This window comes from Pholis gunnellus (genome assembly GCF_910591455.1).
Source record: "Pholis gunnellus genome assembly, chromosome: 6".
Taxonomy (NCBI): Eukaryota; Metazoa; Chordata; class Actinopteri; order Perciformes; family Pholidae; genus Pholis; species Pholis gunnellus.
In genome coordinates, this window is record NC_136532.1 from 15299439 (window position 1) to 15324690 (window position 25252).

General features: G+C 43.3%; 1 protein-coding gene across 1 annotated transcript; it reads right to left on the reverse strand.

Annotated features, from left to right (window-relative positions):
• Window positions 1–1015: 1015 nt before the first annotated feature.
• Window positions 1016–23876, reverse strand: cemip2 (cell migration inducing hyaluronidase 2). Its single transcript, XM_079161188.1, has 24 exons — window positions 23693–23876; window positions 21251–21602; window positions 20980–21120; window positions 20327–20894; window positions 17322–17491; window positions 16354–16545; window positions 14937–15106; window positions 13445–13657; window positions 12552–12757; window positions 11338–11407; window positions 10606–10734; window positions 9548–9636; window positions 8273–8404; window positions 7737–7772; window positions 7394–7549; window positions 6098–6275; window positions 4830–5045; window positions 4511–4722; window positions 4110–4292; window positions 3701–3920; window positions 3515–3616; window positions 3273–3418; window positions 3003–3109; window positions 1016–2891 (listed from the first exon to the last, which is right to left on the reverse strand). Exons 2-24 carry the CDS (start codon window positions 21582–21584, stop codon window positions 2692–2694), a joined length of 4170 nt encoding a protein of 1389 aa, XP_079017314.1. The 5' UTR covers window positions 21585–21602; window positions 23693–23876; the 3' UTR covers window positions 1016–2691.
• Window positions 23877–25252: the final 1376 nt, after the last annotated feature.

Genomic DNA, 25252 nt, shown 5'->3' on the forward strand with positions numbered 1-25252 from the left:
TGAGGACGATGCGGATTATGCCTTTGTGTTTTCTCCTTGTGGCAGATGCCTGGGTGTCAGAAGAAGCTGCGGTCCTCATATGCATCATTCTGACTGCTAACTGTGTCACACCAATCTGTCCTCTCTCATTTCCAAAATGGTGTAAAGTGTGTGGGAGCACTCCGTCTTCATTGTCAGAAACCATTTTATGGACAAGTAAATTGACTATCTGAGCCATATGGTGGGCTGTGGTCCGTGAGGATTGCACCAGAGTTCTTTAGACAGTGACAGTTTTGCCAAGGATCTTCACACACTAGCACACACAGAATAGATCTGTCTCACTTGGCCATCGGCAGCAGCAGCGTGCCTCGTGTTTATCTGGCAGGTGTAAACTTACGGCTGACTTTAGAACAGTGCCTCTTGCGGTGACGAATTCATACATTTTAGTATTGTAACTTATCTCTTGTCCATAATTTAGAGTAGCAAAAGCAACTGCTGCGGTCCCATCTTGCCATATATTTTCACTTTATATACAACAGTTTTGCGTGCTTGATAAAAAGATGTTGAAGTGGATCTCCAGAGGCTCGTTAAAATTCCCCCCGGCCAGTGGCCACTTCCCTCTGCGTTGGCGGCTTGAGTGGTAAACAGTGAAACTGTTATTTTCAGGCTACAGTTTGATGGTGATTTTGTTAGTGTACTAAAAGCTGCTCTCGCTGCAATTTTAATTTTAATATTGTGTGTAACTACAGAAGTTACACACGTCTTTAAGACATTGTCACTTGGAAACAATCGGCTGAACAGCCTTCATGTCAGAGTCTCATGCATGATAATGTGGATTTGTGCCAAGATGCATTTCAGAGTAGAAGCATTCCTCAACAATACTAGGCTGCCCCCAAGTGGTAACATTGTATAACTGATGCAAAGAAAAGCAAACACATTGAATACAAATACTCATTTGTATCTGTCAGACCTATAACTCAGAGGGGACATTCTCTTCACGCTATGGCTGGAAGCAAAAGATTAAATCTTTTTTTATCACAAAGCATAAATGTTTGTTTAATTGGCAATTTCATAACAAATGCCGAGTTTCCACATCGAATGAATCGGCTTACATTATTTCAAATGACTTAGCAATTGACAAAAAAAAACAAAAACACAGTAAAGACACACTATTCACAACCTGTTTGACATTTCCATTACATATACTGTTATAACATTAAACACCATATTTACAAAGCTCACCTCCAATTAAATCATTAAGAACTCTCTTCAAAGCAAAAGGCAAGGGCTGGAAAACGTCTGCTCTTTTTAACAGTAGAGTGGTTAAACGGTCATTGTCCTCCAGAGGATCTCTCTGTCTCACACGGTCAGACAAACACTCACACAGTCACTCACACACACACACACACAGTCACAGATTGGTACATATCATTGCTCAGTGGGGGAGCCCTGCTCACATCCAAACAACCTTTAAAAGATTACACACACTTTATAAATCCGTATACCTTACAGCTGGTATATTGTATACATGTTGCTGCCCACTACTGTGCAGCCAGGGTACTTACTCTTAAAAAGAAAGGCACCATTTACTCGATCTAAACACGGGTTTAGCAATGATGCATAAGAGAAGCTCATGACTGAGGCAGATGAAAGGTAAAACATTCAGTTATGTTTGAGAAAACAAAAAGACAAATGTAATATATATACTTATAATTTGTGCTGCACGTGTGAACAGCACTTGAGACACCATCACTGTGAAGAGATAAATAAATATATGAGATCAAAGATCCAGTAAGTCCATGTAGGAATCCATTAAAAAAAGGTGCTAGTTTTGCAGTGTCTAGTTTTGCAGCTGCTCGAAGATGAGAGGTTTTCCAGTTAAAGATTCAGTCGTTACAGACATCAACTAAAGAGATGAAAGATGCGTGTGAGGATGGGGAGAGAGAAGGAGTAATGGCCTACATAGTAGTAATTTGTCTATTTAATGGCACTTTTGTATGTTACAAAGGCAAGATAGCATGATTAATTTGACTGTAAACTACCATATGTCTATATAACCATTTCAATATGAATATGGCTTATGTTTTACACTACATGATCATTTTTGGCTTAATATTGCCGTTTGATTCTTAGATACAATTGCATGTATTTTCATTATTTCCCTTCGACCTGAGCTCGTCTAATCCATCTCGTTTAATTTTCTGTACCAATCGAACGTGGTCTCATTTCAGGGACAATGCAATTTATTTTCATAATTTCCTTTTGGCTCGTGTGCATCTAATGCATTGTGTTCTGTTTCCAGACTCAATCAAATTCATTTGGTTTGTATTTACTACATGATAAATTATACGATGGGTGGGTTAAAGGTTAAAGGTTGATTTGGGTTTGCTTTTTTACAGTTCCAAGATAAACAACTGAGTTATTATAAAGCTCCATTTGATCACTTTGGCTGATAAGGCAAGTTGTGTCTTTAAAGAGGAAAGTGCATTGACTCAATGGCCCCAAGGCATACTTACACATACACACACACAAAAAAAATCACAAAAATACTCACCCCATTCAAAATAAAATACCTTCTCTCCACGTGAAATTGGTAAACATCTGCCATTGTTAATAAATTAAAAGGTTCAGCAGTTAACATTCATCAGCTGGATGTGTGTGTATCTGTGTGCAAGAGTGTTCTGGGTAGTCAAGTTGTACAGTTCACAATGGTCATTGTAGTCCCGTGGCTTTTTTGAGTAGCTCCAGGTCTTTGCGCTTTTGATTTTCAGGTGGCGTACAGCCGTATGCATCCAGACCCAGAGGCAAATACCGCTCCTGCAGCCCCAGGAACTCATCCCCCTGCCCGGCTTGTAGCGAGACCCACGGAGGGGGTGAGGAACTACCCTGGAACCCCCAAAGTGCAAGACTCTCTGCGGTGACAGGCAGCAATAAGAGGGTATGAGGAAAAAGCAACTTTGCCACAAAATACAATAACTGGACAGACGAAGAAAGGGAAACAATTGTGGATGCTCGTCACTAACCTTTACTGTGCAGATCAGCAGCTTTGGTCAAACCAAAGGAGACCAGATATGGTGCTACACCAACCAGGCCCTCCGGTTGTCCTCGTGTTGCCATGAGCACTATAGACCTGTGGAAGAAACAAACACTTCTGTATAACTCTCCTCTACTGGGCTGCTGAATATTTATACTAATTAGGAAAGTCGGTCTCAGAAGTTGATACCACTGTACGTCCATATGAGAACTGCAAATATAGCTGTGTGAGCAGAGTGAACTTATTTTCCCTGGCTCACCTATTTGGTATTCCAGTTTTGAGGTACTGTTCCATCTTGGCGTCCATCTTGGCAAATGAGGTTTTCTTGGTGACTTTCCCAGAGCAGGCATCCACAGAGACCAGGAAGTACCCCGGCCGTGTGAAGGGCATGGCCACCTCATTCACCTGGCAGGTAACAGGGGAATAAATTGGTTAAATAAACCCTCATTCACAAGTTCAAATCATATAGAAAAGGTAATGTGTTGGGCCTGGCATGCTCACAGTGATGAAGGAGCTGTTGTCTCCTTTCTGCTGCTCTTTGCTACTGAGAGACTTGACTTGTGTCTGGAGGTAGGAGGTCCAAGGCTCACTGGAAAACACAAGCTGAGACCGACACACATTGGTCAGCAGTGGTGGTGGCCTGTGTTTTATGAGGATTAACAGTACATTAAATGTAGCAACTTATACCTGTTTAGCACCACAGCCTTTGCAGGGTTGTGTATTGAGGGCTGGCATAGGTACCACTGCTGAGGGTGTCTTGGAGTACTTGGGGTAGGCCTTGGATGTACAGTTACAGGTCTGTTTAGAGGATGTGGTGGCCATGACTTTCACTCTTTCGCAGCCTCTTGCTGAACAGTAGCTGTGACCATCACCCCCATGCCGGGCTCGAAGGTAGAGCCACAACAAGCTGGGTGTGATGGAAGGAGAAACAGAGTTTAATTAACTGGAGGAAATCAGGGAGGGTGACAAGGATGACCTTTGATTGTCAATGCAAGTCAGGATTAAAAAAATACAAGTCAAACTCTCAAAGCTTAACACACTCTTTCTTTTTGAGCATACTGGAAGAGAGAGGATTGGATTTTTTGTTTGTTCTCACCCAACAGTTCGGTCAAAGAAGTACTTCCTCTCCATCGGCCTCTTCTCCAGCTCTACAAGGGACGACACAGTGCCGTAGTCCGTGAGGTCATCAAAGGTGTTGCTTTGTCTGTCATTGATGTCGGCCATGATCTGAAACGTGGTGTCTGATGGGTAACAGAGTCCCACCAGCACCCAGTCATCTCTGAGTGGGAGAAAGAGAGAGAGAGAGAGAGAGAGAGAGAGGTTACATCAAACAAAATATTCGTAGTTCTAATGTGATGAACACAATAAACAAAACAGTGTAATGCAGTGACGGTCTTGTCGTTCAATGGCTTTCAAAATTGCAAGACATTACAGAAATCTAATGACTTGCAGCGAGCGTGGTCACACACATACATGCTGCTGACTCATTTCACTCACCTGTCAAAGTTGATGAGAGAGAGGACAACCTCTCTTGGTGCAGGCCCACTCCAGTGCAGAGTGTAGCTCTTGCTCATCATTAGGATGGGCTGGTACTGCTGAGACAGTGCCCCCTGGCTGTTGATCCCCCTCAGTACCAGAGGAGCTGCAGGGTATTCATCCCTGCTGATGGACAAACTAAGGTTGGGGGCTCCCTGGGTCTGGATGTACACCTGCAGGAGAAGCGGATGTGGTGGAGTGCAAGTGTCAGGACGAGTGCACGTTTTTCATTAGAGGGACAGACCAACAGGAGTAGGGGGCAGACCCTGACATGCTGTACCTGAGAGTAGCGGCCGCTGCAGATCACTCCACTCCACTGGAACATACTCACACAGCCAGGATGCTGGATCAGGTAATTGTCTGCTCTGCCAACGTAGGTGTCTGTGTAGCCCGTTACTGACCCGTCCACATCGTGAAAGATGGAGTTTTTGTCTCCGTCCAGGTCGTTCTCTTCAAACCACTGCCCCGGGCGACCAAAGAACGTCCGCAGATCCACCTGAGGATGTTATTTGTTGTGTGAGTGTTGTGAAGGCCACTATATTTGTTTTAGCACTTTATCTATTCAGGCTATTATTAAGTGCCACTTCTGTCAAATGTTTGTCAGGGATTGCTCACTTAAACGCAGCTGCTATTTACTGGAATTGGAAATGTTTACTTGATGTTTAGGATGAGTTTTACAATGAAATTATCTGATTTGATGAGTGGAAGACAAACAAAAATGTTTATATTTACTTACATTTTTTAATTACTCACATTTAAGTAAAGGCAGAGCACTGTGCTGCCTTACTACGACACCACCACAAGATGGCAGTAGTGATTTACAATGGTTTTCCACAAGGCTGCCATGGGGTCACCATTTCTTGTCCTCTCTTCTGTGTAACTAATGCTTCAAATAACTGCCAACTCTGATCCGAGTTGTGATCTAATCAATATGAGGGGATGGGTATTGGCATGAAGAACAAATAGGAAATTTCTACCGCGAAAACAGACAGACCCAATGTACCAAGACAATAGACACATAAAGTGACATATAAAGAGGGTGAAGACTCTCAAAATAAAAACATATATAGAAAAAATATGCCAATCCAAGGAGTGTTCACAACTACTGTATCCTGAAAGCAGTAAATCCACAAAACAGAAAAAACACAATGAAGTAAGAAGACTAGATAAAGAGGAAGGAAGAGTGAATGACAAAAAAACTAAACTGACCGATTATACAATGTTTGAAAACAGGACAAGAGGAGTCACATGGGAGTAACTAAAATGTAACATGACCTCAAGACATATGGTCCAACACGAGAAGCTGGGAGTGAAACTTGCACCTTGAGTGTCCGTCATTGGCTGTTATGAGCTATAATAGGCTTATTAAAAGCATGACCCAATGTAAACATGACACGATGCCATAAGACTGTAAAATGAAGTTGTATGGTGACCCTCAGTCTCAGTGTTAACAGGTTAATGTATTGCACTGCATTTATCTACATAATTCTAATATTAAAACAGGAACTGTGTAGTGTGCCTAGATGTAAAAAATGGACGTTTACTTACAGTGGAGTGGAAGTTGAGCTGGGACAGATTATTTTGTGGGGTGAGCTGCCACGTGTTCTTCAAGTTGAATCCAACTGCGCTGGTATAACGCTCTGGTGTGGGGATGAATCCACGGAATGTACTCTGAGTAAGTCGCACCGGACCGTCATAGATCTGGAAACCTCGGATTGGGAAAGTCCTACGGAGGAGAAGGAATGAGGCAGAAACGACAGCAATAAATGAATGAAAAAGACTCTCTGTGTTTACTTTGCCTCAGTCTCAGAAACTAATTACTTTGTATTTCATATTAATGAAACTTTATGGAATTTTAATTAAATGATCAAATTATTCATCTCTTTTAGTGGAACTATCTTCTCCCTGACAAACGTAAGAGAGTGGCAGCAGCTCTGGCAGTAATCACGATGACGACAGACAAACCGACTGAGCCAGATGTCACAGTGCGGTCAGGAAGCCTGTGAAATGGCTGTAAAGCTGCACAGAGTGGTGTCGGTGGTCACAAACTGGCATTAACTCTAGTTCTTGAGACTAAAAAAAGGCAGCAATTAGCCAGTCTCTTGTTTATGTTGCTCTCCTCTTGTATAATAATCTCTGTAATGAGAGAGATAGACGAGAGGGGACATAAAGCTCAGAACTCTGCTCTCATTAGGATTGTCCACTCAGTCAGACATGGCATTACAGCATGGAGAGACTATTAATGTCCTCCTAATGGAAGTCCTATCTAAAACATGTCAGAGAGGGAAAAGGAGTGCAACACACTTAGTCTTGTCAACAATCGATCTGGTTCACCTTTCAATGGGAGCACAATTAGTGAGATCTTCATGTGATCCCTTCCAAAGATTATCAAAAAGTCAAAATGATAGAAACAAAATGAAGGGATTGGCGACATTTGGCGGAAATTATTGGGAACTCTGTGTCAAAAATAACAGAGAAAATCCTCTCCTTACTGTTAAGTAATCAAATGCTACAATGAGTAATCCCTTTCTACGAAAAGTGTTGCCACCACAGTTTTTCATAAACGGAAGTCCGTCAACACAGAGCTTCCTTTCACAAGTACACCGATGACTTAAAGCAGCTGTAGCAGCCTCAGCTGTCCATCCGTCCAACTACCTGATTGCCGTGCTGGCGCTCTCTTCCCTGTTTGTTTTTCCCAGCATATTTTTCTTTGCCAACTCCTCCAACTCCTTCCCTTGCAATTCCTGAGAAAACTTGGTGTGATTTGGATTTTCCCCTCACTTCGTCGCATACATCTTCCCTCCTTTCATCGACACAGCCCTTCCTCCGTTTGCTCCCTCTCACCTGTTTCTAGGCAGTGTCCTCATCTTAGCATCAGCTCCTCCTAAACCCCAGTATTTATTCTGTCCTCCGTTGGTCCCTCTGTTCCGGCTTTCACCCACAAACAGAGACTGTGTCACCTCCTGACTGGAACCTTCATCCTTAGGGTAGCTGCCATCACTGGAGAACAAGAAGGATATATATATATATATATATACATATAGAATATTATTTTAAATCATATGTTAACATTTGACAACTTTACAGGACAAATGTTTGTTAATATTTATAATGTTTTTTGGCAAGTTCATCTGGCAGGGAGACTCAAATCTGGCTGAATAAAATCATCATAATGATAAATACACACCTGGCAAAAGACAGTCCTACTCCATTGTCTGCAAATCTGTTCAGAGAAAGATAAAAGAAATATGTGTTAGTCTTACACATGTATGTTATTGAAATACCACGAGCATGGACATAATTAGGAGCAAAAAACAGGATAATTTTAAATAATGATGATAAAAATGATGACCTCCCTGTAGGTTACAAAATAAGATAAACATAACTGTAGGTGCTGTGAACATGGGCCTTATCTTACTATTTTGTTTCCTATAATGATGATGATGCTCAGAATTATGGCAAGAAATAAAAACTGAACTGCCAATCAATGGTTTCCACTTTGAAAGCTGTAGAAATCAAGCCAGCTTTGAACATGAAGTCGGGTCAAATGGTAAGCGTGTGGATAAAGAAGCGATTCATAACAAACAGCGGATGATGTCATCACAGGAACTTGCGGTGGGATAACATTGCATTGCCAGCATCGATTTAAATATGGCAGTTTAGGTTTTTATGATGACATTGCATTAATCACATCATGCTCATGATGACTATGAGTCGTCTCACCCAGAGCCCCGGATGACGATGTCACCTCCCCGTATCCACGCTCCCAAGTCGTTGTTCTTGAAGGAGATCAGAGTGTCGATGACGGCCGCCACCCGTGGACGGCTTGGGTCAGCATTCTGGTGTGGTCGGAATCTGACAAGCACACATGTAAACGCGCACGTTTCTATTATCATCCTCCTGACTTTCCATTGACTACATTCAATACCCCTCAAGCCTCTTACTTGTCCTGCACATGTGGTCCTCATCAAGGCCAATGCACAAGAACACACACACACACACACGTAACTTTTGGAGGATTTGAGTGACTAATGGACCTGATAATCATAACCTCGTCGTACTATAAATCTGCAGACACAATTCATACCTAGACTAAAAGCTTAAAAATGAGGTTTGTGGTCTTCTAAAATAGATACTGCTCATCCTCTTTTTTTCAGCCTAATGGTGGCGCTCAATTCAGATCAGAGCCTTCCTCCAACATCTGTATTTATGCTCTGGATACATTGCTTTTTTTTCTTTTTTCTTTTAAGAACCTTGTCAGGGACCAAAGTGTTGGTAAAGGGGAAATATTAACCTGAATGTGGTGAGAGAAAAGGTCAGTGGATCACATAAATCAGAGGGAATACTTTGGGAACTATCAATATCCAATCTCTCTCTCTCTCTCTCTCTCTCATGAAATATTACTATTACTAGTACTCAACATTTAAAATCCTCCCCCACATACCTCTGTACACATACAGACACTCACACACACGCACAGAGAGTGGCCAGCAGTCTCAGTGGACACGCAAGATTTTTTCCGTCTACTTGAGGGCTGTATTTGGGTAGGGAGAGTGGAAACTGTATCTGTGAAGCCTTGTTTTCTCTGTAAACACAGACCTGACAGACCTTCCACTAAAATGCAGTAACAGAGTGTAAAGCCATCTATCTATCCCAGTCAATGGCCGTATACTAGAAGATATCCAGCTGGGGTATATAAATAACTTAATCCACAAACATTTACACTTTAGTAAACCACAAATACCGTGATATTTACATGGCGTAACTATATACTATGATTCCTATCATCAGCCACTATAGATCCCCTAACAGTACACAGCTATATACAACAACATGTACAGTGTACCATGCAGTATAATATACTAGTCAGTTGTGAGTAACTAGCAATTCTTATAAAACCCTTGAGATTAATAAATAACTATTAATGACTGACTTTATACTTCCTCAAAATGTAAAATGCTATTGCACACACACACATGTTTGCACACACATACACACCTGGCACTGTTATCTAGACACAGGTATTCCCGGGGGTCCGCAGCGCTAGCATTCGTGGTCTTCACTCCTTTATCAATGAACAGCCCTGCCTGGGAAGATGAAAGTATGAAAAAGTATAAATAAACGTCAATTGCCAGAACTGTCCAATCAACAAGTTACCTGTCAGCCTGTATAACTTCATGTTTACTCCTCTTGGTTTGTTTGTAAATGTCGGTGTGAACAGGAACTGGACCAGAACCAAAATACAACAATGTATAATTTGTTCCCTTAGTACGGACTAAATGGTCCAAACTACAGGTGTGAAAGCACCCTAAAACTAAAGTTACAGATCCAAGATGGGCTACAGATGTGTTTCTGTTGGACTGACATTAACAAGACTACTGGTTTATTTTACAGTGTGGGACCTGAGGCAATAATAAATGTACTAAATTTAAATCCTGGGCCAGCAGAGTTATAGAGTCAATGCTGTACATGGTACTGCGGAAAGTATGAAGGGTGGCAAACAGAATTCCTGTGAAAAATGTATAATGTGCATGAAAAAGTGCATTTACACAGTCTATAACATATGGATTAGTTTTGTATGTTTAGAAAATGAATTGTAAAAGAAAAAGAAAGTGTCTTATGTATGTGTGGTATAAGCAAGGTATACTCTTAAACCAGCTCCTTCCTCTATAAGAGAGGCTGCTGTGGTCAGCCTGAACAAAGAACTTACAGTTCACCTGCCTGACTTCTGTCATTATACAACAGAGCGCTATTGTAGAGTCTACACTCGGTGTGTGTGTGTGTGTGTGTGTGTGTGTGTGTGTGTGTGTGTGTGTGTGTGTGTGTGTGTGTGTGTGTGTGTTTTTGCAAGAACCAAGTGAAGAGGCATTAACTTATGTCAATGTTTCTTAACAAGTTATGATTACTGTTTCTATAAAACACAGAAGCAGACAGAGACAACACTGAGAGGTTTGGCAGCTGGTATACTGACATGTTTATGGAAGAGAAAGCACAAACCGACATGAAACTACAACAACAATAAAAAACTAAACTCCGATAAGCTTCTGTGACGATACCTTAAAGTTGGAGTGTACGCGGTTGTTGTAAAAAATCCCGAGGGGAGTGAGCTCTGCCTTGGTCTCTGGTACCAGCCCATGAGAGTCTCCGGTGGAAGAGCTGTGGAACACAAACCATATGCCAGCATCCTGCAACAGGAAGGAAGAAAGATGAGCGGATAAATCATGTTCTTGGTAAAGCCGGCCAACATCAGGAATTTCATTATCTGGGGCCGTAGACGCATCATCATCTGCAGGCAGAGCATTATAGAAACATACATAACCAATATGTGGAACCGGGCCGGATGTCATACTACATGGGGGTCAAGTCCTACAGAAAGAACCAACCAGGAGTTCATATGAGCTCAAAAGTTCATTAAAGTTTACGGATCAATAGCTATGAACCGACAACTTAAATTTCACAAGCATACCCCCTACCAATATTTAGTACACTGCCCTCCCCAGCGGACCTCCTCGCTGTTGATACCAAAATGAAAAAGATACGGGACAAGTCGTCTCCCCATGTTCATGCACCCCTCTTTAAAGCCCATTAAATCCCATTTTATTGAAGGATCAATTTGTTATGAGCATGAATATCTTCAATTTTCATTATGTAAAGTTCAGAAACACCAAAGCCACGTCAGCTTCATATCATAAATCAATAAGAGCCCCCCCCCCCTTGTTGATCATTCATTTTATTAATAACTTCTAAAAAGCAGAAGCTGTTTTCTTACATAACTCTGATGTTATTACCTGAGAACCAGCAGCTGCATTGCTGATGAGATTGTTGTTGGGGTTGGCGATCCAGAATGTTGAAACTGCCCTGGATAACACCAACCACACAGACAGACAGAGACAGAGCACACGCAGACATGAATGCATGAAAAAGATATTAAAAAAGGCAATACCTTGGCATAACAAAGACTAAGACTAAGACTAATAAGCAGAATCCTGTGATCTTTCAAAATTCCCTCAATAATCCACCTCTCCAACATAAACCCTGAATAGGGACAGCTCTGCACACACACACACACACACACACACACACACACACACACACACACACACACACACACACACACACACACACACACACACACACACACACACACACACACACACACACACACACACACACACACACACACAAACTCCTGGAAACAGACCTTGTTGCTTCTCTTCCAGAGGCACTTTTTTCACTTTGCTATAAAAACATCCCGTGGAGAGTAGAGGTTGTTATTGCATGGATAAAAACCACCCGGACAATATCTCTCGCACACACACCAATACTAACTACAGTATCTCTTTCACATGGACCCTCTGTCAAGTGTCTGTGTGGGAAACCTGGCAATAGTGCAGCCACACTCTGAGAGGAGACAAGAGAGTGAAAGACTTTAATGTCAGTGTGGGAGATTTAAAATGTGTGTTGATTTGTCCCAATTGGACTGTGTTTTCAAAGATAAGACAGTTGGTCAGTGTCTACTATATTTCCCAACGTAAATATTAAGCTACTGTACGGTCAAGTTATTGGCTTATTCACAGCTGCCAGGGCATGGCAAGTGCTATTAACTATTATCCGTCATTACAATTATCCTCAGTCTTGAAAAAGGGTCTTTGTATTGCAACTGTTGCTGGTGGATGGTTCAGGCTGTATATTAAGAGGATAAGAACAAAATAGCTTGAAAATAGATTCACACACCTAATTCTGAAGGGTGTGTGAACATAGACAGCATATTCACTGGTAAATAATTCATTGTTACACCAATGATATAACTGTACACTATTGTAAAGTAACAAGTCGTAATCCAGAGTTCTTGACTTGCACTGGTTGTTGAGTAATATACTGTAGAAATTCATAGACACGCTCTTGATGATGCCGCAGAAACTCATGTTTGTCTTTTATCACTTTGCTCTGCAATCATATCTCCAGCCCAGAGACACACAACGTTATGATCCTAATCTCTTACTTGCACTCTGTGCTGGGTGAGGGGGTGTAGCCCTTGTAGACTTTGTCCTTGATGCTGGTGCAGAGGGTCTCGTTGCGGTCAGTGGGCAGCAGAGTCCCGGGACGAGTGAGCAAGCCAAGGTTGTGGTACAAAGTGTTACGCTGCTCGATCCCATCCTCAAGGAAGAAACAGTGGCCCAATGTGTCATAGCCTACAGTGTTCTTCACCTGGGTCAAAGGAAGAAGACAAATGAGGATTTTTAGAAAATAAATACTGTTCTAAATCCCATTTCTGGCAAGATTTCTCTTTCCAAGGAAGAGGTAGATTGCTCCTAATAGAAATATGCAGAAAATGTGAGTAAACAAGAGAGGTGAGACAACATGTGCTAGTCCATCTTGGAATATACACCACGTTCCAACTGATGTGCCTGCCTCTGTATATACTTAAAATTCTTGGAATCATTTACTCCAAGGACATTTTCTTTATTAAACCGATCTGATGCCATGTTGAGAAGGGAGGTATCAAGGGAATATTCACGTGGCCATTGTGTAAGAAGGGAAACAGGAAAAACAGCAGAGTCAAACAATGTTATCCAAAACTCTTTAAATTCCATTTCCTCGAATGCTTTCAATCCAACGGCCTCAAGTTAATCCATCCCCGTTTGGCATGAAGAGGGAGCATAACTTTTACACTCAACCCCCCCCCCTCCTTGAGAGGAAGAAAAGGAAAATAGGAAACAAGCCATTACAGTAATCCAGCGATGGAGGCTGTAATTGATGACAGCTAACATCGCATGGTTATTATTAGTAGGAGCTGTCTTAGACACCCTCTAGTCTAAATAAACAGATACAGCGGTCTTTTTTTTTTGCCCTCGCATACATTCGAAACTTCTTCATGGCCAATACTTTACTAACCAGCAAACCGTTGGTGGCGTGGATGGTGAGGCAGCGGGAGAAGCAGTGGTGTATGGAGAGTCCATCCACATAGGTGGGCTCCCAGTAGCCGCCCCTCTGGTCCACGTCGCCGCACATGTGGAAGTGGAGGGGGTAGCGGCCTTTCTCCGCCTGCTGGCCCATGTTCTTCAGCTCCACGTGGGACAGATGCACTGATGAGAAATTACCAAGGATCTTCCGGTGTGTGAGAGAGAGAGAAAGTAAAGAGGCCAGATTGGAGGATCAGTCGCAAAAGAAAGGGTGGTTTTAAAATCAATCAAGCGAATACAATGAGCTATTATACACCAAAGTACCAAAGTAGAAGCACCAGGTTCATATTATGCCTCAAAAGCAAACTAACTGTCTACCCACTCCGGTCCAATTAAAGGTTTATGTCTACAGTACAATTACCTACGCTTATCTAGGATCCCAATGGGCTATGAACTCTAGCTCTGTTGGCATCGTGCCCCGGTATGTCAAACTGATCACACTGATGCTCCTCTTGATGAATACGTAATGGCAGTCATAAAGGAATGAATTAAAAGCTAAACACACATAAAATACACACATGCCAAAAAACAAATGGACCGGGGAGGAAATTAAGTTAAACGTGAATCAATAAATAATCCAATACAGTTATGCTGTACAATGCTCCCTAGGAGTCTGGTTCGTGTTAAGGAAGTATTGGCCAATCCTTCCAACTAACTGACACACACACACACACACACACACACTTAGATGACAAACTAATTGTTCCTGCAGTATATACCCTGCATTTGTTGGCCCAAAATACTTGCTGTGTATACATCAATGCAAAGACATGCATGTATACATATTCATACAACTGGCTCACAAGACTGCCATAAGTTTTCTATCTATGTTGAGATGGAAGAGTGTAAAAAATGGATTGAGAAAATATGCAATGGTGAGTGCTGTATGTGATGGCTTCGTTGTTAGTTTATGGGTTGGGAGGAATCATTTCAGAGGCAGATTGTGTAACATAAGTCAATGGTTGTTGTGGGGGGACAGTTAATGTAGCCAAAAGAAAGAAAGAAAGAAAAGGGTTTATTTTCTTAGGCACAAGGGGGGTCAGTTACATAGAACCTAAGGAATGTTATTGTGTATTTGCCATCAAAGTGAATGAAATGTGACCGTCATTAACCACATGATTGTGAACTCATTGCCTATATAGCAACACATGTCGGTCACGGAGGATGTGAGGCTCCAGGTATGACCATGTTTGACCTAAATCTGTCTGATGTCATCAGTATTTGTTCAGATTGATATGCTGTATATCGTCTCTATAAAAATGAAAAAGGTTTGACATGAAGAGGCAGAGAGGAGAAAAGAAAAGAGAGAATGGGATTGAGAGACGAATGATGTCTCTGCCGTATAGAGCACAGTTTAAAACAAGAGCCTGTGCTGTAAACGTAGATACACACACACACACACACACACACACACAGACACACACCTTAATGTGTCCCCCATAGGTGTCGTGGCTGTAGAACTGGCACAGGTTTTTTCCGTAGCACGAGTTTTCCATTTCTCCGTAGATGAGAATGTTCCTGGAGAGCAGAGCCACTTCAGCACGCATGTCGACCCCGTCTATGATCTCTCCAACATGGTGGTACTGAGGCTTCCCTGGGGAGAACAGACTGCTTGGTCATATGCTGCAACAGACTGACTTTAATGAAGACAAATCTGGTGCGCGAGTGGACAAAACATGGATACGGTGGAAGACAATACCGTTTCACTAAAATACCAGCTTAATATAAAACGTTGAAATAAATAGGAAGTGGCATTTAAACTAAACATTATTTCCGGACATGGCGGGTTTCCAACTGTAAACCACAGGAAGTATGCCGAGCAGCACACACGCAAACCTAAACCACTACCCATACCCCAAAAACCAACCTACCAAAATAGTTTACATGTAAAAGCAGAAGCAAGTGAATACATATGAGACGCAAAATAATCAGCTCTTCGACAGTGCAGAGAGTACCCATACCCACAGGGTGCAGCTGCCAATGATAACGCACAGCAGTAGTCCAGCTGCTCAGCACAACATCTAGGCATGCGCACACACACACACACACACACACACACACACACACACACACGCACACACTTCTCTCCAGGAAGGGAGTTGGCATTTGTTGACAACAGAGGAAGGAGATTAGGATTCATCTCTGATAGGGAGAAGCACAACAAGTAACTAAAAGATTGTAGGAGAGGACATTAGAGGAGCAGAAGGAGGTTGTGAAGCAGGAGCGATGATTATAAATCCAAACAACCACTGAGGTTATTATACGACAAGGTTACTTCATGATAATATAAACTGGCAATCTCTTTTAAAGCTATTCCAATAATTTGACATCATCACAACAGGAAATCAGATCTTTCTGGACCACAGGAATAGTAGCACATTGTGTTATCACATTTATTGGCTATGACGACAAATTAGTGTAAGATCTGCTGTGTCCATGTCTACGAGTCTTTTAACAAGCTTTCTAATATGAAATATGACTGTACTGTCCTGCCCACATATCTTCCTTCATGCAAGAAATCCACAGACCTTCTTGCTACCAGTTTCATGTAAGAAGACCTATTTTCTTTCAACCATAGTTCCTACATGTATTATTTTGGTGCTTTGAGCACCACAAGCAGAGTGCCATGTACTTCCATTATAGTGGAGAGACTGCAGATATCTCAATGGCTGATATCTCCAAAACTAGGCACACCAAAACAATCTAGATTAATAAATAGCACTACATGCAAGAGGAACAAAAACAAGGCAACCAAACCTATTCTTTCAAATGTGCACCCACCCACCACACACCACACACCACACCACACACACACACACACACCACTGGCCTCTCCCTCACCTTGTATCCTGACCTGCTTGCTGCGGCAGTGAGAACAGGGCAACAAGGTGAACTCTTCAGCCTGGTGCATGGAGTAGTCTGTGCTGGCAACTACGATCTGATCCCCGGGTTGCCAGGTCTGCTGCACTTTGTCCTGCAGGTTCAGCACCACCTGGTCCACAGCATCCACCTGGAAGCCTGAGATGGGGAAACCTAAGGGGAAGCGGGGCATAGCACTTCATTTAAAATGAAACATGAAGGACAGGACACTAAAATAGTATGAAACTGAATTCTGATGCCTTGTTATTATCGTTAATACACATGTTTTGTACCTAGCCATAAAGGATCTTACGAAGGCTCTTTTCAAGTAAGAACAAACGCTTATTCTTAATATCCATCAAGTGGGGAAGAAAGACATGAGAATAACAGAACAAAATATACAAAATAGTCATTTGCATTTTCTTCTACAGGACTGCATAGTTTAGATCCTGACCTTTAAATAGCTCAATAACCACTGAGATATTGTCTTTTCACACTTTATCTTCAGTTCAGTTGAGTCAAAATGTGCTTTACGAGGTGTGGGCATACACGGCCGCAATAAATAAAGGAAGTAAATAAAGTGGGTGTGCTAGTGCCTCACCCGAACCACAAACAGACGCCACACACACACACTTACAACACCTGGTGTTTGTCATAACGGCACCGTCACCCACTGAGGCACAAGAATGTCTTTAATGTTCAGGTGACTGATCTGTAGAGCAGTTGGCATGTAGTAAACCTCATTTCTCAACCTGTCACCTTCCTCCAAACCCTTTACACTTCAAAGTGAAAGAAGCCTGACTATTTCATCTGAAGCCTGTTACTGTGATCAACTACAGACAAAGAGCAAACGTACACAAAATGACAGAAGGCATACACTAAGCACTAAAATGAATGGCCGAAACAACACTGAACCATGTGCGTTCAAACCATCATAAGCCGTTTCTCACCGTTCTTCCACTCGCTGTAGGCAGTGACCAGGAAGCCCACTCCGTCCACAGTGGTGAAGTTCTGTCTCGCCAGAGCTCTGCCTCCTGTGTCGTGGTTCTCGTGTTCCCTAACGTCCTCCGAGCACGATGCATTACCCCCGCCGACCACTGAGACCAGAGCCCACGCCTGTCTGGACCGACGAAGAGGAAAGTGGGAGAGATGGAGTCATTTACAGACATTACAGTAAACGGGTTTCACACAGAGAAAAAGTGACCAGGTTCTAGGCCTTTAACATATATTCTCTTTGGATGATGAAATGAATGACGTTGAACTACATCTGAAACTCACTACTCACTGTCAACACTCATTCCTGGTTCAACATTACATAACTCGATTCATCAATTAAATGGCTCACAAACATTTACAAATAACAATGTTTTAATCATTTCACAGGTGCGCCGAGGAGTCGTTGGTACTTCATGAAGCCTATTTAATCATAGTCTTGCAGCTTTATGTCAAATGTTATAAATGAGAATATAACTTGGCACCAAACATGACCCATTACGTGTGACAGACGACCCTAACCATCACGTTGAGCCACTGGAAGGTGATGGGGTAGCTGCAGTAGCGAGACGCAACACCAGAATTAGTGGACCAGTGAAAATGTCAACAGAACATTCAAATGACCTAATATCTTACAGATGAGACAACTATTCCGATGAAGGGTGTGACCTGAACTGCATTAGGAGTTTCACTGTTCTTGAGTGTCTGTTAGGTATCAGGTTGATGTGGATCACAGACACACAAACCCTTCCCCTGAGGCTACAGACACAGAGAGACTTATCTGAAACAGGTATGAAACTAGTGACTAGATGTGTGATGAAGGCAGAGCACATGCCTGTAATGAGCCTGAAGCAGGACAAGAGGAGGCAACTGAATATCAGAGTGAACGTCGTTCGTGGAATAATTTAAAAAAAACACGATGAGAGATAGAAAACTAAAAGAATGACATCAGAGAGTTGGAGGGATTATTAAATAAGGGCAGAGGATTTCAGGAAGGGTGTTCATAGGCTCAGAGGAATAATGGGCGTACTTTCCACATCCCAAACTTCATTCAAAAACAACTTTTCTTTACTTTTGCTCCAAATTCTCCCTGTTTTCCCATTGCACATTATCTTATCAAGCGTGTCAAGAAAATTATTCTTAAATGATTAAATATGAAGGAGAGGCTTAAAACCATTGGGTGTGGATGGCGAAAGGGATCGGGCGTATGACTTAAAGCAAGACAGTGTACTTTGCAACCTTGGATGTTTCAAACGTCATGTCCTTAGCTTCTTAAGAATGTATTATTTCACTTTTTTTTTGCTGAATGAGTCCAATAAAGCTTAAAGGCTTTTTGCCATTCATTGCTACCTGTTTGTGCATTAGTGTGGTGTACAGGGACATCTACAAGAAGACTGTCACCTGTCATTACGCTGTGTGGCTTTCTGAAGAAGTGGTCATTTCACAGTTTCCATTTGCCACATCCTTGTTATGATGTTCACCAGCATTTTAACAGCCTCATTGTTTTACAGGAAATAGCAAATGCGAATTCACTGCAGATCGGCATCGACGTGTGTTTAAGTGTAAGTACTCTCCTGGGGGACAAAGATGAAAGACAGAGGGGTCAAGAGGCACGAGGCCCGGAGCCAACGCTTTATATATGTGGCAGGAAGGATGGTCGACACCCTGAGATCAACGTATAATTCAAAGACATTTTGGTTGGAGCTGGAGATTACAAGGATAAAGGGGTTCATGAAACATGCTCATGGGAACCCAGGTATGCGTGGCCGACGTCAAATAACAAAATAAACAAGTACCACCATTGGTTTCCAAGTGCGTGCCAGCTCCATTCTCTGCAACAGGGCATAACAGGTCATAAACTGATCCACACTTCATCATTACGCTCAACCCTGTAGGTCATAATGCCTTCACCACCAGACTCTTTCAGGCTAAAGCCACTCGGCCGAACATTATGTGACTTTAACGAGACATTAACCTGCATGTTCTCTCATAAACGCATGCTCCGCGTTTCCTCCTCCCACAAGGAAAATCCACAGAAAGCTAAGATAACAATCTCCACTCCAACAAATGAATAAGAGAGTGCACAGCATCAGCTTATTACCACACAAGCACCTGAGAGCATACAAAGATCTATATCGTCTGCTCCATTTGAGGGGATTAGTTTGAAGACGTGGCACCCTAACCCCCGTAGGCGAAATGGGACACTGGACAATGTGGCGTAGCACTTGGCTTTACAGTCAAACACGGACCAAACAAAGCCAGGCTACAAATAACTCGGGAGTGAAATGCTGCACTTAGATTTTCCATTGAGAGAAACTAATGTGTACATACATGTGTTTAAGTGTCTGAACAGAAGACCTAATGTCATGTCAAGTTAAACTCCACTTCTCTCTCTTTATGAGCTTAAAGATAGAACTAGCCCATGTGGACAGGACGACACTCCTCCAGCATCTGTCCTTTTGCATGCCGGACATTAAATCTTTTGCCACATTTTGCACAAATCCTGGAAACTGTCTAACCGTAACCCCATTATCCTGTACGCGCTTCCTTTTCTGGCAGAGCGGGATACAATAAAAACACGGGGGACACAGGAAGAGGAATCACTGGGAACAAATCAAAAGGAAAATCACAAATGATCATTTCCCAGGGAAGATGAACATGGCCCAGAACGCTAGTATAAGTCAGTCCTTACGTAAGTGGTTAAAGAAAAAGCTCATTAACTGCCTTTATCAGCCCCAGGAGACCAAGAGTAAACGAAACACTCCCAAAGACAACACACCATGGAGAACCAGCACAAACTCTCCTAGAGCTGGCACATTCTGCAACACAGCTGGGACACAAACACACACGTCACGGCAACATCAATCAATCAAACCATGCTTATCTTCATTATTTCATTATAAAAACAAATCATTTACAAGTCTGTACAACATTCCCAGATTAAGAAACTGGCACTCTTTACCTGTATTTGAGGTCATAGACAAATCTGCTGCCGAGCTTTTCTTCAATGGCTTTCTTAGTTTCGTCCAGAAGACTTTTGACAGCAGAGTCTCCCACGGCCAGTGTGACAATGCGGCCCGCTGGCAGGGTCCGCAGCAGCTGGGTGAGCCGGCGGCTGTCATTACGAGACTCGTGTGTGTCGTAGCGTTCGGAGAACAGCATCGCGGCCGTGTCCTGGTCCACAACGCGCAAGTTGATGCCTCTGCTGAAGTTCCGCTGAAAGGCGTAACCCCCCGTGGTGAGACCGGAGGCCGGGACGGTCCGGGTCAGCAGAGACCAGGAAACTCTCTCGGTACCGTGTAGCTCCAGAGTCCCGCCTCTCAGGACTCCTATGAACTTGCGGCCCATGCCGGGCACTTCAGGGGCCGCCTTGTCGTCGGAGCGGCCCACGAGGGCAATGGTGGCCCGAGAGCGGTAGCGACATTTGGGAGCACCGATGTGAAGGGCTCCACCGTCTTCTATGAGGATGTGACGAGTTCTCAAGGTTATGTTTTTAGAGCCGTCGGCGTTGTCTGAGAAAACTACTCGACCTGTGAAGAAGAAAAAAGAAATGTTACTTGTCACTTATCAACGTTACAACTCAAAATGTTACTTAACAAATCCTGCTGTGCTTACCTCCTGACTGGATGGTTAGTGTGTGGAAGGTAGCAGAAGCCTCCAATCTTAACAAATGTCCCCTCCTCACAAGAACGGCCTTCTCTGGTTGGTGGCCCGGGTTCCAGCTACTAAGTGATGGATTGTGGTCCGGACAATTCTCTGCAAACATGACCGATCCGTGACAAATTACACAGATGGTATACACAGAAGGGAACACATCTGCAGCATAAATAAAGAGATGTACTTTTAAAAAAACTAAATATTTGAATCAGTGATTCGTAATACTGACCGTCTAACACATCTCCACTTGAGAGACTGAGGACGAGGATGAGGGTGAAGAAGAAAGCCCCGATGGACACTCCGAAACAGATGAATGTGTTCTTTCTCTGCTGGAGGCTCTGCGCCCGCTCCCTACGCTGGTGCTCCTCCGACAAGTTGAAGGTGGCTCGACGCTCCGGCGGGGGGCCGTGAGGTTTCATCGGGGGAGGCGGTGGAGCTTTGGCAGGCGGTGGCGAGCGGACCGGAGCCACCCGCCCGGGGACATAACCTGGGGGCCTCTGGTGGTTGCCGTGGGGCGGAGCGGCAAAGACCGAGAAGCGGCTGGGGCCATCACTCGTCGGCATGGTATAAGTGTCTGCTGCCTGAGAGGAGGAAGAAGACGCCAAAAGAGCACATAAAAATAGAGTAAAAACAGCAGGAGGTGAAGGAAGAGCAAAGGGCTGATTCTGGGGAAACAGCCAATTGCCCTTAAAGCTTCTTACTCGTGGTCCTCCAGGTAAAGATCCCGGCTGTGGGTCTTAAAAAGACAACAGTCAGCGTATCCTCACTGGTTTGTCAGAGTGACATTAGCTGCTCTTGTCCATGGTGGTGGCGAAGGAGGTTTATGAATAATGGATCTCAACATTCCTCAGACTATGTTAACACAGCAAAAACAGATGGCACCAATTACAGTAGGGAAGGAGGAGAGCGCGCCAGCTCGTGTCTGCGCTCGCTTTATTTCACACAACTGGAGGAGGTAGCACAAAGTTATCTGAAGCCACGGACACACACACACACACACACACACACACACACACACACACACACAGAGAGAAGGGTCATGTGAACACACACCTGCACACACAAACATGAAGGGGTAAAGGAAATGACACTGCAGGAAAAAAAAAAGGCTTCAATGGCACTTTCCTTTAACACAAACACCCTGTAACACTGTAATGACATTACAGCTTGCTCACTAGAAGTCTCCAAAAAACACAAAGTCAGCAAGTTCAAGCTTTCACAAGGTTGTTGAAAGTGCAAAACTGCCCCTTTTAAAACGGACCCACCATGACAGTTATGACTTTCAGACTTTAAATCATCCGAGTGTCTATCATTGCGTCTCTCTCACACACACAAATGTGAACAGACTCACACACTCCCGTGCCAATTCACACACACAACAAACCATTGTCTTTCCAAGCCAATTAGTCATCATTTTAGCCCAGAGCACAACAAACCTCTTCCATCCATAAACAAAGCAATGTACAACCAAGGGCTGCTCAACAAGGGTCCAGTCATTTACACGGACCACAATATATACGCTTCACCCACTTCACCCTGAATCATCCCATTAGTGTCTCTGAACCAGACTTGAGCTGATAACTCTCCATATCTCCATACCTAAACTGGAATGTCATCAAGAAAGGAATGCCGATTACACTAACTTTTGATTTCATATTCTCACGGTCTGTGCCCTGCATTAGACAGACTCAGTGGGAGCCCTGTGATGGTCTGATCCCCTATCATCAGTCTTTATAACTATGTTTTTATTCCTCACCATATAAAGGGCCAAGGTGGTCCTGCTACTAATTGACCCATCAGAGCATAAGAAGTTCAACTTCTGTAACCTACACTCATCACAAGGCTGCTCAGCTGTTCGTGAACCTTGTGTATTTCCTAATAACCAGGCACACTCACCGCCTCTCTCGCTCTCGTATTTTCCTGATTTCAGAGCTCCTGTATTTAAAGCAGATGTGGGGGGGAAAACTGCGAGTGGGAGAGACCACCACAGATTCCTCAGCTGTATAATCAGCCCGTAGTTTGGAAATCGACATTGGGCAATGTGACAAGCAGTAAGCCACGTGTTCCCGTTAACTCAAAACTATAAGCGGAAACAGCGCTGTCACAACTCTTAACTAAGTTAATTAAGACTACCTCTTTAATAGTAACGTGTTGGGAGTGAGTTGAAACGCATTGACTCATATCGAGGTTAAATAAGGTGAGTACAAAAATGATGCTTTTATCACTTATGTTGATGTATTGGCTCGTTTTGGCCGAAGTGACTCCTTCCTCCACGATAAAGATACACTCATGGTAACGTTACTGGTAGTCTGTCACCAACATGTCACCATAAAAAGAGAGAAACATAAAGGATGGTATACGACACATGTTACGCATTATGTTAACTACCGTTAGCAACATACAACTTTTAAACTAACTAATTAACCCGCTCGAGAAGCCTCTTCACGAGAAAACAACCCTCAACTCAAAAGTTTCACTCGGTGGATCCTCTCCACCCCAAACGGCTGACGGACAGACACGGACACTGTAACGTGAACGTTAGACGGACAGACACGGACACTGTAACGTGAACGTGAACGTTAGACGGACAGACACGGACACTGTAACGTGAACGTTAGACGTTAAACGGACAGACACAGACACGTTAGACGGACAGTGGGCTCGTGCGTACCGTTGGTGAGACTGTCCTGCTCCTCTCGCGCTCTGTCCATTCGCTGTCTGCCGAGCCGTTTAAACACGCTGACCCGGTGGTGGTGGTGGTGGTGAGACGAATGAATCCGTTCTCCCCCTCGCAGGTTGTCTCTCTGTGTCCCTTTTTAACTACTTTTTCTTCACATGGTGTGTTTTTTCTGCTGATGGGCTGTCGTTTGTCCCTCGGTCGGCCAGCCCCCCCTGTCCCTCTGTCCCCCTGTCCCGCTGTCTCTCTGTCCCACCGGGAGCTAAGCAGGCGCGGCTTGCGAGAAAGGAAGTAGTGATGCGTTCACTTTCTGTCGGTCACTTGACATGTATAGTATTAATAACACATAGTGAAGGTTAGTAACGTTCTACTGTGGTACCATACCAGTCGTTACTATTCTTAGTCAGTAGTGGGCCGTCAGGGGCCAGCTAAGCCTTCTCTGCTGGCCTAAACAAAATCACAAAGTTATAGCTATATTATAATTTAATAATTTTTCATAAATACACTACATGTATTATAATTTTTTTCCCCATTGGCTTATTTTCTCGTTGCACAGCTACTGTCTTCCTCTGCAGCGCTGCTTCCAGCACAGCTTGTTTTAAGGAGAGCTTTTATCCAATCAGATTCAGCCCCTATGTCTCTATGTAAGGAGAGAGGCCTGAGGTCCTCTAGGTAGACTTTGCAGATTAAAGTATATGGGGACGATATTGTTGATTGTCATAGTCTTCAACCAATCACATCTTTAGTTTGACTTGTTGGGCGTATTCTTTGACGTGCCTTTGGCACCGAGGTAGCCTGCTAAGTACATCTGCATTAACATGCGCCATGATTGGTCAGTGGGCCAGCGCCTGACTAATGTGAAATTTAAGGAAGCTGGCAGAAGTTAGTTGGAGTAGTCAGAGTTCAAATTGAAAGACATGGAAGAAATTATAACATTATAACGGCAGCCCTGACTCAGCCAGGAAAAGGATTTTTATGAACGGTGTTCCTGACTGACAGCGTCGCACATTTTATGGCTGGGAATGTGTTTCATTTGAACTGAGCATCTTGGTGTTTGGAGCTATGCTACGCTAACCTGAGGACGCCATAGCACGGCAGAACACTACGGTGCTTTTGAAAACTTTTGGAGAAACCCGAGTGGATCTACAGATCAACGAACACGTTCGCAGGGAAACGGAGCTCCACAACGGTGGTCGGGGCTGGAACTGAAACGATGTACCGAGATTAAACTCTTTGTCAACAAAGAACTCGGTAAGTGACAAACTGCATTTGTTTCTTTACATCTGCAGTAAAAATGTATGAATAATATTTGAATGGCTCGTGCTCTTGTGTGGTGGAATGCGTGGATCCGCTGCAGGTCTGCTGGATTGATTTGTCATGCTTTGTTGTCATATTAATATATGTGACTGGTTCTTATGACTTGAAATGAAATGCACTGAAATGCACGGCCCGCCACTGCTCTTAGTAGTAGTGTACTAGTACTAGTTCAGGGTTGTAGTCAGGATTTTAGAAAACACTACGGTCATGATTCCAAATCTTAAAAACTGTTCAGTT

Excerpts from the sequence above, each read along its gene's own strand:
- cemip2 (XM_079161188.1), bottom strand. The coding sequence starts at position 21,584 with ATGCCGACGAGTGATGGCCCCAGCCGCTTCTCGGTCTTTGCCGCTCCG. Across the intron at positions 8,405-9,547 it reads TGTCTAGATAACAGTGCCAG|ATTCCGACCACACCAGAATG; the intron begins GTGTGTATGTGT and ends TGTGCTTGTCAG. Across the intron at positions 6,276-7,393 it reads AGGACACTGCCTAGAAACAG|GACTTTCCCAATCCGAGGTT; the intron begins GTGAGAGGGAGC and ends TCTCCTCCGTAG.